Source organism: Enhydra lutris, unplaced genomic scaffold, assembly GCF_002288905.1.
Source record: "Enhydra lutris kenyoni isolate GAN:26980312 unplaced genomic scaffold, ASM228890v2 scaffoldscaffold14, whole genome shotgun sequence".
Taxonomy (NCBI): Eukaryota; Metazoa; Chordata; class Mammalia; order Carnivora; family Mustelidae; genus Enhydra; species Enhydra lutris.
In genome coordinates, this window is record NW_019154098.1 from 43,130,253 (window position 1) to 43,144,535 (window position 14,283).

General features: G+C 34.3%; 1 protein-coding gene across 1 annotated transcript in view; it reads right to left on the reverse strand.

Moving 5' to 3' along the window:
- Positions 1–2,945: 2,945 nt before the first annotated feature.
- The window catches only part of LOC111146619 (transmembrane protein 67), a 50,410-nt gene continuing 39,072 nt past the window's right edge, over positions 2,946–14,283 (reverse strand). The window contains exons 22-28 of the mRNA XM_022502253.1: positions 13,565–13,645; positions 12,957–13,073; positions 10,201–10,317; positions 9,990–10,094; positions 8,986–9,088; positions 5,369–5,511; positions 2,946–4,075 (exon numbers count right to left, since the gene is read on the reverse strand). Coding sequence (XP_022357961.1) covers positions 3,995–4,075; positions 5,369–5,511; positions 8,986–9,088; positions 9,990–10,094; positions 10,201–10,317; positions 12,957–13,073; positions 13,565–13,645 — 747 coding nt within the window. The 3' untranslated portion in view covers positions 2,946–3,994. The remainder of the gene's footprint in view (positions 4,076–5,368; positions 5,512–8,985; positions 9,089–9,989; positions 10,095–10,200; positions 10,318–12,956; positions 13,074–13,564; positions 13,646–14,283) is intronic.

The window sequence follows — 14,283 nt, forward strand, 5'->3', positions numbered from 1 at the left end:
TTATTCCAGGGTGATTTGACTCTGGCAGATCCCTTCTTGCCCCCTCCGTCCATTCACTCCCTCTTTGGGGTGTTAATGTAGTCAGCTGGTAAACTTCGCTTGGTTAAAGTCTTTATACACTGTGGCTTGATGTAAAAATCTTTAACAATGCAGCTCTTATTTTCCTTTCCAAACTCCTCTCCCTCCAAAACTCCCGAATGTCCTATTTCCTGTTCTTTTATGTGAGGGAGACACAGGAGAGGCTCAGGAAAATGAACTTGATTATACTCACAGGTCCTAAAAATAAGAGGCATGCCATGCGGGTACTCACATCACCCGGAGCCACATGGGGAAGCACCGGTGTCGGTCAGGAGGCAAAACAGGAACAAAGGGACAGTTTAGGTCACAGCTTTTATCAGTTTCTCCATTTCTGCAAGAAGGCAAGGCAGGCCAGGGTGGACAGGATTGCCTAGCCTGAATAATTCCAGGCGGCTCTAAGCTACCATGGACTTTAAGGGGTGGTGCTTGGTTGCCTGGTACCTGGTCCAGTGGTGATTAAGGCAGAGGGTACTGCGGAGGATATCGGGTGTATGGGCCAGATGGAGATGTGGATCTGGATGGGTAAGTCTGCATGTCAAAAGCATGCTCCTGGCCAGGCCCTTCACTGAAATTTCAATCCCAGCAAAAATGTTTAAGTAAATCTCCCTAGCCAGAAAAAAATTTTAAGGTGTCAAAACATAACATACAGCAAATTTTAATATAAAGAACACATGTATTTTGTATTCAAACGACCTGTAGTGCCCAACTGCTATGTGCTTCGTCTCAGAGTACAGACTGTTCTTGCTTTGATTGCCCTTGTCTTCTTTCTTTCTTTAAAGACTTTATTTATTTGACACAGAGAGAGAATGAGACAGCACAAGCAGAGGGAGTGGCAGAGGGAGAGGGAGGAGCACGTTCCCCGCTGATCAGGGAGCCGGATCCCAGGACCCTGAGATCATGACCTGACCGGAAGGCCAATGCTTAACTGACTGAGCCATCAGGTGCCCCTGGCCTTGTCTCCTTTAGATCAAATACCATTTTTCTCAGGTAGAAGTCCTAATGACCACAGATGCACAGTTCAGAGCTTTCCCATCACACCTTGGTGGCTGTAGCACTTTTCAGATCGCTGGAATCATTGGTTAATACACCCGCTTCCTCTACCAATTCTAAGACCCTTCTGAGGGGCTGTCGAGTGGGAAGAGGTAGAAATATCGTTTGAATGAATAAAGGCATGAGTAAATGAAACTCTCCCTTCCAAAGACAATATTCCACTCTCTCCCTTTTTTCTAATCTGTGTCACAAACCATGTCCATAACACGGTGTGATGACAGCTCCTTCTTTCCTCAGGTCACCGACGGCTGTGACATCTACCAGGGAGGGCCCCTTCCTGGTAAGGCTGGGGGGCTGAAGTGGAAGTAAGGCTCAGGATTTCTGTTGGTCAGTTATTGATATCAGTAACCTGGGTTCAAATAGTATGAAATTATTTCATTAGCAAGACAGAAAATATATTTGGAGGCAGATGTTTTAAACTAAAAATTATAAAAATTCTAATGTTCATAGTTCACTCACTGCTGTAAGTTTATCTTCATGAATTAACCCTTACAATAAGTAGTAAACAGAGGGTATTATTTCCATTGTAGAGATGCAGACAAAAGCTCAAAGATGTCAAATGACTTGTTTTAAGGTCCCAAAGCTAGTAAGTGACAGGGGCAAAATTCTAACTTGAATTCGGGGCTCCCATTATTAAATCTGGAGCATTTTCCACTAAGCCGCATGGCTCTTTGACTTACATTTATTTCCCCTCAGCTTTTATTTGTCAGTATTTGTAGACTACAAAAAGGATCCGTATTTCGTATTTCATGCCTGCAAGCACTGAGTTAGTGGTCACTGTGAATGCTTCTCAGTCTGGGGAACCAGCAGAGGCTTCTCTGAAGGGGCTGTTAGGACAGCAGTGCGCGAGAAATAAGCAAATATAAACATCTCACAACACAGAGATTGATCTGCAGAATTATGTTAGGAGCCCATGCATTTCTTTTCTTTTCCTTTTTTTTTTTTTTTTTGGAGGCGATTGCCTATGCATTTCTATGGCGGACCCTAAACACACACCAGCTTATAAAGATGTTCAGACCTCGATGTTCAAACTCTAGGTGAACCTAGAGTTTGCTTCATTACGAAATGATAAGGAGACTTACCAAATGTTTCTAGGTGATCAGTAAAACTGGAGGTATAAGATGCAAAGTACAGTAAATTGGTGCTACAAAAGATTATGGATCTAATGGAAAATTAGGCACCTGATTACAGAATTTAAATTGTAGCAGTGTGAACAAAGGAATCCACAGTATGTGAAAATCTGAACATTTTTAATGTATCTAACCAAAATAAAAAATAATATTGTATAAAACTAGTGTAGGATGATTTTTTAAAATGCCTTTTCTCTCTGTGCATTTATTAGGTGAGCCAACTCATCTTAATTTTTGAAATTGCCATTTTCAAACATTCACACTAATATTGACTTCTCATGTGTGGAATAAGAAGTTGAATTTATTTCGCATGCTTCTGAGCAAGTGGTTTTAAAAATCCATAGTATACATTTATTTCTTTTTCCAGCTTTTATAAAGGCAATCCTGTAGTTTGACCCTTCAGAAACTGTAGTTTCAAATACTTGACTTCTTAGCCCTACTTCTTTCTCCTCGGTCATCCTTACGATTCAAAGAAATGTAAAAGATTCAACTCTGGCAAAGGCTGGGGACATGGACCGCAATGGTGTTGTTCATTCCTAAATGTCAGTTTATGAAATACACATTAATCAAACAGGAAACAGAGATATCAAATGTTTTACTCCATATTTTCAATTCAAAAACAAAAACAATATTTACATAACATTACATTTAAGTATTTACATAGCATTAACAGAAAAGGCAGTAAGAAATGATGGCTTGGGGGTTAATGATTATTATACTTGAAATATAAGATGTCTTTCAAGTACATGGTATACAATGAAAATCATATCATGGAAAATTATTAACTACATGGCTCAGAATTTACATTCTGGATCCTAATATTTTTTTTTCTTATTTAAAAAAAAATACAAGCCTACTGACTTATGAGGCCTAAGTTTGTTTTCAATAAGTCACCTTGTCAATATAACATGATAAATTTATAGTTTATTATTTATAATCTTTAAACATAACCAAAAAGCAAAATTTGGGGAGTGCTCTTAAAATGTTAAGTAATTTAAAATGTATGAAAAACTATATTGGGGAAAATGTCATACACTGTGACTTTTTTTTAAAATATAAGTGATATTTAAGGTATACACATGCTTGATGGGAAGGACATATTGACCTAACAATACAGGTATACAAAGGAATGAAAATAGACCATTTCATGAGATACCTATTAATCCAATAGTGAATTAGTCCATTACCGAACAGTGTAAACAATTAAAATAAAGCAAATTGAATCAGTAATATATAATTTCAAATTTCTAAGTACTTAAAGACATTTTTCAACATTTATTTACCATAACATATGTAAAAACTAGAAAATACTAAACTGAAAACTAGGTTTGAACTTGTAATTAGATAATTTTGTCAATGTGAGAAAATGTAAGCAAATCCCAGTTTATAAAATTATCTACAGAGACCAACAATGGGGACTGTTGTATCATTAAAAAGTGTTCTGCTGACAGCAACACTTAGATTTCTTTTGCCCCATTGTCAGTGTATCTAATTTATGAGTTGGTGAATTAAATACCACCACAAATGGGAAAACAACATTTTCATTATATCACATTATATATTCACAAAGAAGTTATGTATCCACAAGTTATAAAAATAAATCTTTCTTTAGATCAGAAAACAAATAAAAATAGAAAAATCTGTATTAAAAGTTTTAAAAGCTACAGCAAACTAACCTGATAATTATGACTGTTTTTGACACAACTATATTGCCTTTAGGTTACCTATTCAAAAAATTAAATCAAAAATCTTTGATCCACCAATGTTTTGGATGCCAAATTCTTCTGTCCTACTGTATTCCGTATAAATCTAAAAATCTGGAAAATTAAAACAATTCAGAATGAAATATATAGAAAGAAAATTAAATATGCACGTCAATTAAAAGATCTAAATTAAACTAGCTAATTCTCTCAAACTATTTACTTTCATTTATTAGGCATCTGTATTCCATGGTGATACACAAAATTGTTTCAAGAGTATTTATCATAATATCAAAGATTACATATCAAAGATCACAATATCACAAAGATCACAATATCAAAGATGTATATTCCTCTTTAGAATATATCTTGATGAGTTAATAATATAACCCGCTCACGTTCACAGGAATACACCATCAAATATTTTGCAAGGCAACTTACCTCTAGCCCTAAAAGCTATGGAAATATCAAAAGAACTGTTAGGGATAGAATTTGTTTATAATTTTAGATCTCTGTCAAAGACTGATAAATTATATATTACTAACTCATATACTTCCTCAACATGGGGGAATACCTGAGTGATATTAATAACAACATTTCCAGAACATATTTGTCATTTTTAAAAAAACCTCCACATCAGGCTCCATTCCCAACCAGCAGTTGTTTTTTTATCCACACAGGTAGAAAATCTGTTGACAGTTCCAGTAAAGGGGCTTCTCTGTGGCTGAGTCCTGAGCTCTCTGGAGCCTGCCTTTTTGTTACCTTAACATCTGGCACAGAGGGTGAAGGGGACTCTAATTACTGCTACTTTTAAGAAAAATTTCAACTTATTTAAGTTTTAGTTAGTTAACATATATGGTAAAATTGGTTTCAGGTTCTAATTACTGCTACTTCTGGCATCTGGGAGATCAACAATTTCATTATCTTCCTACTGGATTTCTTTCACATTTGCTCAAGCAACTTATGCCCTCCATAATACCCCAGTATTTCAATGACAATGAAGGAGAGTGTAATTGGTTGAAATGTTTCTTCTTTTTTTGGTGGGGATAATTATATTCTAAATCTTAACAAATTCCTAGTGAAAGCAGACACTGTTATTCTCTGCTATAAAATAGCTACTTCCAAAGTATTTGTTTTTAAGGAAATCCAGTAAAAATTTTTATTTATTTTTTTAAATTTTTATTTATTTTATTTTAAGATTTTATTTATTTGTTGACTTATTTGTCAGAGAGAGAGAGCACAAGCAGACAGAGTGGCAGGCAGAGAGAGAGAGAAGCAGGCTCCCCACTGAGCAAGGAGCCTGATGTGGGACTTGATCCTAGGACCCTGGGATCATGACCTGAGCTGAAGGTAGTGGCTTAACCGACTGTGCCACCTAGGCGTCCCTCCAGTAAAAATTTTTAAACTTACCTCTTGTTGTAGGTATGTAAGAAAGGCTGCTAGAACAAAATTTTGGCAAGCCAAATCCACAACACAGAAGAACAGCAGATCAAAAATAAGAAGAGTGGCTTCATTTCCATAATATAGAACACTGCTGAAAGAATACCCTTCATCTGTTTTTTGAAAAAAGCATTTTATAAGATATGAATTAGAAACTTTAAAATAGAACAAACTTCTGATAAACTTCCAGTGATAAAATCTCAATATTTAAAAATAGCATAACAGAAATTACTATTTATAATACTTCATGGTTGTCAAAAAAAATAAGGGGGGATTAAAATTTGCTAATCTCAAAAGTTAGTCAAGGAACCCTGCTCATAAAAAGTAATTCTAAATTTGTACCAAGGGTTGGTAACTGCTAGTAATGTAAGTATATAGTCAATATCTTTCAAAGACCAGGTAATGAATACCCCTTATTTGTTTATATAACAAAAGGCTGAGGAATCGTAGAAAGATTCTCTAAGATAAAGTTAAAAAACAAAAACAAAAACAAAGAACAAAACGTGCAAGGAATGAAAAGTGCATAGTGAGCTGTAATTGTGTCTTAAATAGTCCTCTAAGGTTAGTTTCATATTTTGTGTTTATTTCCCTTGCCTTAAAGAGACATATCTATAAAAAACTGATGTTCTGTACAAATGTCTTTGCCTCTCTTTCTTGGACCTCCTGCTTGACAATAGCAACTTTCTTTAAGACGCAGTTCAAACTTCTCCATGTTGCCTCTTCTTGCTTGACTCTACGTCTGGTTAGATTTTTCACTCACTATTCTGTACCTAACCTGTGCCTACACACACTTCCTCCCTAGCATCACCCCACTCCTCCATTCAAGATGCCCAGTAGTCTATGCCATGTGTCCCAGGACCGGCACAACACATGATACCCAATGATGCAAGAACAGGTGATTTGTAGGCCAGGACATAGGATACACCATTTCCATTCTTACCAACCCATATAAGAGATTATTAGTCACATTAAAAGTGACATATATACTACCTTTTTAATGATAAGAAACCAAGTTTAGGCACTATTCCTGTCTTAGATATCTACGATTTTTTAAGAACTTGATAAAATGAAAAACTAAATGTTAAATATTAATCACAAATGTTATTCTTCCTTAAGTGTTTTATTGGTTTTCCACTGACTGCACATTCCCATAAAATCTGAATTTTATTTTCACTCTTGCACCTTTTATTTAACATAGTACTGGACGTCCTAGCCATAGCAACTGGACAAGAGAAAGAAACAAAAGGCATCTAAATTGATAAGGAAGAAGGCAAATGGCCACTATTTGCAGATGACATGATACCATACTTAGAAAACCCTAAAGATGCTACCAAAAAACTACCAGAAGTAATAATGAATTCAGTAAAGTTTAGGATACAAACTTAATACCCAAATATTAGTAGCATTTCTATACACTAATAATGAAGTAGAAGAGAAATTAGGAAAACACTTTCATTTACAATTATACCCCAAATAATAAAATACCTAGGAATAAATAACCAAGGAAGTGAAAGATCTGTACTTTGAAAACTATAAAACACTGATGAAAGAAACTGAAGATGCCACACACAAATGGCAAGATATTTCATGCTCACGGACTGGGAGAATTAATATTAAAATGTTCATACTCCCCAAAGTAGTCTACAGATTTGATGTAATCCCTATCAAAATACTAACAGCATTTTTCACAGAACTGGAAGAAATAATACTAAAATTTGCATGGCACCACAAACAGCCAAATAAATCTTGAGAAAGATTTAACAAAGCTGGACGTATCACAATTCCAGATTTTAAGATATGTTATAAAATTGTTTTAACCAAAACAACATGGTACTGGCACAAAAACAGACATATAGATCAACAGAACAGAATAGGGAATATAGAAATAAACCTACACTTACATGGTCAATTAATTTATGACAAAGAAGGCAAGAATATACAATAAGGAAAGACAATCTAATAAATGGTGCTGGGAAAACTAGACAGCTACACGCAAAGAAGGGAACTGGACCCCTTTCTTACACCAAACACAAAAATAAATTCAAAATGTATCAAAGACCTAAATGTGAGACCTGAAATCATAAAACTCCTACACATAAACATTAATTTCTTTGATATCGATCATAGCAACATTTTTTTCTAGATATGTCTCTTGAGGCAAGGCAAACAAAAATGAAAACAAATTGTTGGGACTACATCAAAATAAAAAGCTTTACACAGTGAAGGAAACCATCGACAAAACCAAAAGGCAACCTACTGAATGGGAGAAGGTATTTGCAAACGACATACCTAAAAAGGGGTTAATATCCAAAATACATAAAGAACTTACACAACTCAACACCAAAATACCAATGATCCCATTTAAAAATGGGCAGAGGAACTGAGAGACATTTTCCCAAAAAAGGCATATAATGATGGCCAATAGACACATGAAAAGATGCTTATCACTAATCATCAGGAAACTGCAAATCAAAACCACAGTGAAAACCTTACACCTGTCTGAATGGCTAATAAAAAAAAGACAAGCACTAATAAATGTTTATGAGGATGTGGAGTAAAGGGAACCCTGTGCATTGTTGGTGGGAATATAAATTGGTACAGCTACTGTGGAACCATATGGAGGTTCTTCAAAAAATTAAAAATAGAAATACCATATGTTGCAATTAATTCCACTATTGGGCATTTACCCAAAGAAAACAGAAACACTTAAATTCAAAAAGATACATGTTCCCCTACATTTATTGCAGCATTATTTACAGTAGCCAAGATATCAAAGCAGCCCAAGTATCCATTCATCAATGAATGGATAAAGAAGAGTAATACATATATATTCCCACACACACACAGTGGAATATTACTCAGCCATAATAAAGGGTGAGATCTTGCCATCTGCAATAACATGGATGGATCTTGAGGGTATTATGCTAAGTGAAGTAAGTCCGAAAAAGACAAATACCATATGATTTCACTTACATGTGGAATTATAAAAAAAGAGGAATAAGTAGACAAACCAAAAGCAGAATCAGACGTATAAATACAGAAAACTGATGGTGGGGTGGGGAGAGAGGGGGAAGGACACATGGGTAAAGGAAAGTGTGAGATACAGGCTTCCAGTTATGGAATGAGTAAGTCACAGGAATAAAAGGTACAGCATAGGGAATGTAGTCAGTGGTACTGTAAAAGTGCTTCATGATCAGATGGTGATCACTTATGGTGAGCAGAGGAGATACAGACTTGTTGAATCACTATGTTATATACTTGAAACTAATGTAACATCATCTGTCAATTATATTCAAATTTTTAAAAAATCTGAATTTTTGTGTTTTACTATCTCTTCCATGTCTATGACTAATTTTAAAATTCAGTTTTTTTACTCTCTTGTGGAATAATTATCTTTTATATTTTTGTTTCCTGCTACATGACATAATAAAATGAAACACAGAAAACTACTATAATACCAAGAAGTTAACCAAGTTCCTTATGTTTCCTTTGTTTTTATATAAAATTAAAAGAAAATAACCATAAGTACTTTTTTTTTTAAAGTTTGAAAATAGGAATCAAGTGAAGCAAAGGCATTTGAAGGATACCATTGTAAAAGATGCTTTTTTCCATTGGTTCCATGAATTCCATTCCAAGAATTCTTTCAAGAAGCAATTTATCTTTTATAAAGTAGTCCATTTCCTTATGAACCTAATATAAAAAGACAAGAGTCATTTCAAAAATAGCAGTGAAATGTTTCCCATTTAATGTAAAATCAGGAAGGGAGAAAATGAAAAGTGAATAACCATGAAGAAAATCTATTCTTTAAAAAAGACTGATGGGGGGGGGCAGCTGGGTGGCTCATTCGGTTAAGCATCTGCCTTTGGCTTAGGTCATGATGTCCTGGTATCGAGCCTGCATTGGGCTCCCTGCTCAGTGGGGAGCCTGCTTCTCCCTCTGCCTGCCCACTTCCCCTGCTCATTCGCTCTGATCTCTCTGACAAATAAATAAATAAAATCTTCAAAAAAAAAAAAAAGGCTGATTTTACTACAGTGGGCTTTACAACAAAATTTTCTTTAGAAATGTTAAAAAAATTTTTTTTATTGGAGAGCAAGTGAGCACACTCACAAGCAAGGGGACTGGCAGGCAGAGGGAGCATCAGATTCCCTGCTGAGCAAGGATCATGACCCGAGCCGAAAGCAGACACTTAACCGACTGAGCCACCGGGCGTCCCAAGAAATGTTTTAAGTTTTAAAGGTCAAGGGCTAGATATACTTAAAATTAATTTATGACAAGCTTTTCAGGAGTATAACCATAGCATAGCATATTTCTATATTTAACAAATATAATAATATTTCAGTAATTAGCTAACAAAATTCCAGCAGACATACTTTAGGGGAATCATCATTTTGCTAACAGATACATAAAATGTCACTTTATTTTTATATAACCTCACTCTATTCTTAAGCCACAGTATTAATTTTGATAGGTAAAAAAAGAGGGTCTCTAAGTCCACTGACTTAGTTAGCTAAAGAAATAACTGGAATTACTGGTTAACTTTTTAAAAATTGTATTTTGCTTCTAGTTGAAATATAAACACTGACATACATACATGATCGATGAAAGAGCCAAGAAATTTATTCATAGTATGATATGCTTTTATACTCTGCTCAAAAGTACTTGCTGATGAACTCAATAGTCTGGCTGGGCCATTTTTCTAATGTGAAAAAGAGATGAGAATAAATGCAACATGTCTTACATTCTTGGTTTTTAAGTAACATGAAACACTGGCAAAATATACCCGAATTGTACTTTATACAAACCCTTGTGAGTGTCTCATGAATTCTGTCATAGTGTTGTCTCATCTGGCTAGAAATTGCAATCTGAAAAGTCTGACCATCTGTGTTGGGTACCAAACCTCTCTGGCTACACAAATTTTCCTGAAAAGTTAAAAAAATTAAAATAAAGGTCATGGAAGTTTTGCCTATTTCAAAAAGAAAATACAACATTTTTCTTTTAGTTGGTATCACAAGATACTGAAACTATATTTGAGACAGAGATTCTGACATTATCCAACGTTCTCACTCTTCTCTGGATTTTACTCATTTCTGTGTTGTCCTTTCCTGTTGGAGTCTCTGTATCATCTCCTTTTACCCTACTTTAAAAAAAGAACCCATACTAAATTCATTGTATATTGATATTCATAGCTTTCTTTATGATTAACTCTATTGCTCTTTAATGCATGCCAAAAAGTCTAGTCTTAGATTAACTATTTTTATAATTATAGTCTTTTTTGTTTTCTAAAAACTTAAAGAATACTTCCTTAATTAAATGCAAAAAAAGGTAATGTGATACATGACCAAACAGTTAATGTCATGGACCAGATCTCCAGTTCAGGTTTCCCTGACACAACTTGAATCCTGACAACCACAAACATGTAAAATTTTGTCTTACCCCACCCCCTACCTACTTCCCATCTATGCTTCAGGGTCAGCGCCAGTCCTGCCTCCCTTCTCTTGCTTTATTTGCCTACTCCAGAGCTTAATAATCTCTGTCCAAATTTAATCTGCAAACATAATATAACACTTGGTTTTCTACATACTGAAAGGAAGTCTACATGTATTGAATTTCTCTATTAAAAAAATAATGAAATCTTTCTTTTTTCCTGATTAAAAAAGCACGTTATTGCAGAGAATTTATAAAATATGGAGAGGTACAAAAAAGAAAGAAAAGAAAAATCACCTATGAATCTCAACACCCAGAGATACAAATATTTTGAGGTATTTTATTTCGAGAAAAAGAGAGAGAGAGAAAGCATGAGAGGGTAGGGGGTCAGAGGGAGAAGCAGACTCCCCGCTGAGCAGGGAGCCCAGATGCAGGACTAGATCTCGAGATTCCAGGTTCATGACCTGAGCCGAAGGCAGTCGCTTAACCAACTGAGCCACCCACGTGCCCTCTTTTTCACCTAACATTTTATCAGAGCAACTCTCTATGTCATTAAGTATTCTATAAAATACGATTTTTATGTCTACTTAAGAATTTCAGTATATGAAAACCCACTGCTTTAATACTCTTTTGCCCTTATAAATAATCCCTGTGATGAAGATCCTGAGCCTAATTAGCTATTCATATTGCTAATTATTTCCTTGAGTTAGATTCACTGAATTAGTGAGTCAAAGATAATGAATTCTTTAAAAGCTCTTGGTATATATATTTCTAACTGCTTTCCAGAAGATTTGTAAAAATTATCCCAAGACCAGTAGTTTTATGGGTGCTCATTTCACCATGTCCTTGGTACTATTAAGTATTAGCTTTTTTTTAAAAAAAACTTGGCTAATTTGAAAAGGGCAAAAATATTATTTTTTATATATATTTATTATGAGCTATACATTTTAAGGGGTTTATTGGTCTCTTCCATTTCTTATTTATGTACTTAATAATTGTCTTTTTTCCACTGAGGTTTTAAGTGTCTGCTTAATGATTTATATGACTTTCAATATTGTTATCAATATCTTTATCATATTTATTATTGGAATTTTAGTCAAATTCTCTTTTATTTATATGATTGTTGACTATGTAAATGTTCTCCATTAATAAAGTAAAATAAATTAATATTCTCTTTATGATGCTTTCTATTCTTTATGTTTAAAAATTCATCTCCCAATCTCAAATATTCTTTTTTTACATTTAACCTTTCAAACCGGATATAATTTCTAACAGTTAACCAACCAGTTCATGTATTAAATAAATCGTTTTTCTCTGAGATGCTATTATCATATATTAAATTCTTACAAATCACAGGTATGGTCCTTTAGTCATAAATTCTCTCGATTTTTCCTCTCAAGTGTTTATTTTTCTTTTTAAACTTTATTATGGATGTTTTCTAATGTACACAGTACAGAGAACAGTAAACCATCCATCATCCAATGCCAAATCTGTGAATACTTCTGTATCTCTAACAAATAAGGTCTTAAAAAACAAAACAAAACCTACCATGCCATTTTCACACCTAACAAAATTAATCATTCCTTAATACAATTTAATATTTAGCTCTTAAACCTTCCAGATTATTCCCAAGGATTTTTTTAAGTTTTTGGTTTGAATCAGGATCCAAAGTCTACACACTGTACTTGATTGTTTTGTTTCTAAATCTCTCTCGCCATCTGACAGTTCCTCCTCCACCACCACCACCCACCCCTCCTCTTTATGTGCCTTGGATTTGCTGGAGACACTGGGTCATGAGTCCTGCAAGACATTCTGCATTCTGGGTATGACTGATTGCTTCCTATGGCATTATCTCATTGATCCCTCTATCTCCTCTACTTCCTATAAGTTGGTGATCAGATCTAGAGGCTTGATTATATTCAGGTTCCATTTTCTCAGACAAGAATATTCCACAAGTAATGTTATGTACTTCCTACTGCATCACAACTGGACGTGATTAATGTTGGTTTTCCCAATTTCCCCTTGTAGTAAGACTGAGCCAGTGTGCTGATTATGTCAACCTGATAGCTCATTATAAAGCTCCCTGTCAATCTCCTCTCAGTTGAAAACTAAAAGATGTTAAATATATTCATACCGCTTCTCTTTTAAGGTTCATATTCATTTCCTCCATATTAGTATCTGCATGCCCATGCACTGATCTACCATGAATGTAATATCCAAAGCATCTGTGGGATAACAGAAACACTGAGATCTATAAAAAGAGAAAAAAAGAATAATTAGTAACTCACATAGAAAACAATGAAAATTAAGTTTTTCTTAAAATTGTTTCCTTTCTCTGAAAATAAAGAGGGCTGAATTCCTGGAAAATATATAAATAGGACAATAAAGGAAAAAGGATAATATTATTTTTAAAAAGTAGACAGAAAAGAGATGGAAGATATTTCCTAAGAAAGGAAGAAAAAGGATTGATATATGAAAATTATTTTTCAGGGACTCTGCTGAATGAATTTATTTGTTGGATAAAGAATTCATAATTAAGAAATTACAAATGAAGAAGAAGAAACTAAAGCAGTAAACAATAACTTGTAGCTCATTATAACTATCTCTGGAATTAACAATCAGTGGGAAATTGGACTAAAAAATTCAATCATACCAAATCACTTTTAAAGCCTCTCTTAATGTACTCATGACCTTTAAAAAGGGAAAAATAACAGTTGCAAGATAAAGTCAGAAAATACTTACATTGCTCATACAGCATAAATCCACAAACTGTCGAATTTTATCTTCTATGAATCTCTCATAAAAGACAACAAAGAACATGATCTGAAACATAAAGCCAAGTTCATGCTTATTAGCTTTTAAATTTTAATTTTCTTTTATAGCCACAGTGTAGTATCTTAAGAAAAAAGAAAGATCACCGAGGAACACAGTGGCCTCAAAACAGTTCCTATGGGATAAAATCCTATTTATTATCTCTGATTCCTCTGTCAAAGAAATAAGGTTTTGGAATTGTGTTAAGATTTATTGAGGGAGCCTATTTTGAATTTTAAAAACTTTCCTGTATCATTAAAACACAATAGGACAAATGGGGGGAGAGGCTTTAAAAAACTTAGCATAAACCAATGTATTAATGGCCAGATTTACATCTGGTTCCGCAATCCTACCCATCTCCTAAATTCCAAAGCCAATAGAAAACTTGCTGCTTTCAAATTAATCTTCCCTGACAGAGTAGCACATAAAAAGCATACATCAAAAATTCTATTTCAACTGCAGATAATACATTAAAGATTCAAATGGAATGGTTTCAAGTGTTCTTAGCTTTTACAATACCGGAAAAGGAAATTATTTTATAACTCAAAAGAGAAAAGTTTACATCTTAGACCTAATTAGATATATTTCAGAGAAAGATAACATTTCCTAAACACCCAGTTGAAAGGTGTCCCCCATTCCTAACTCCCATC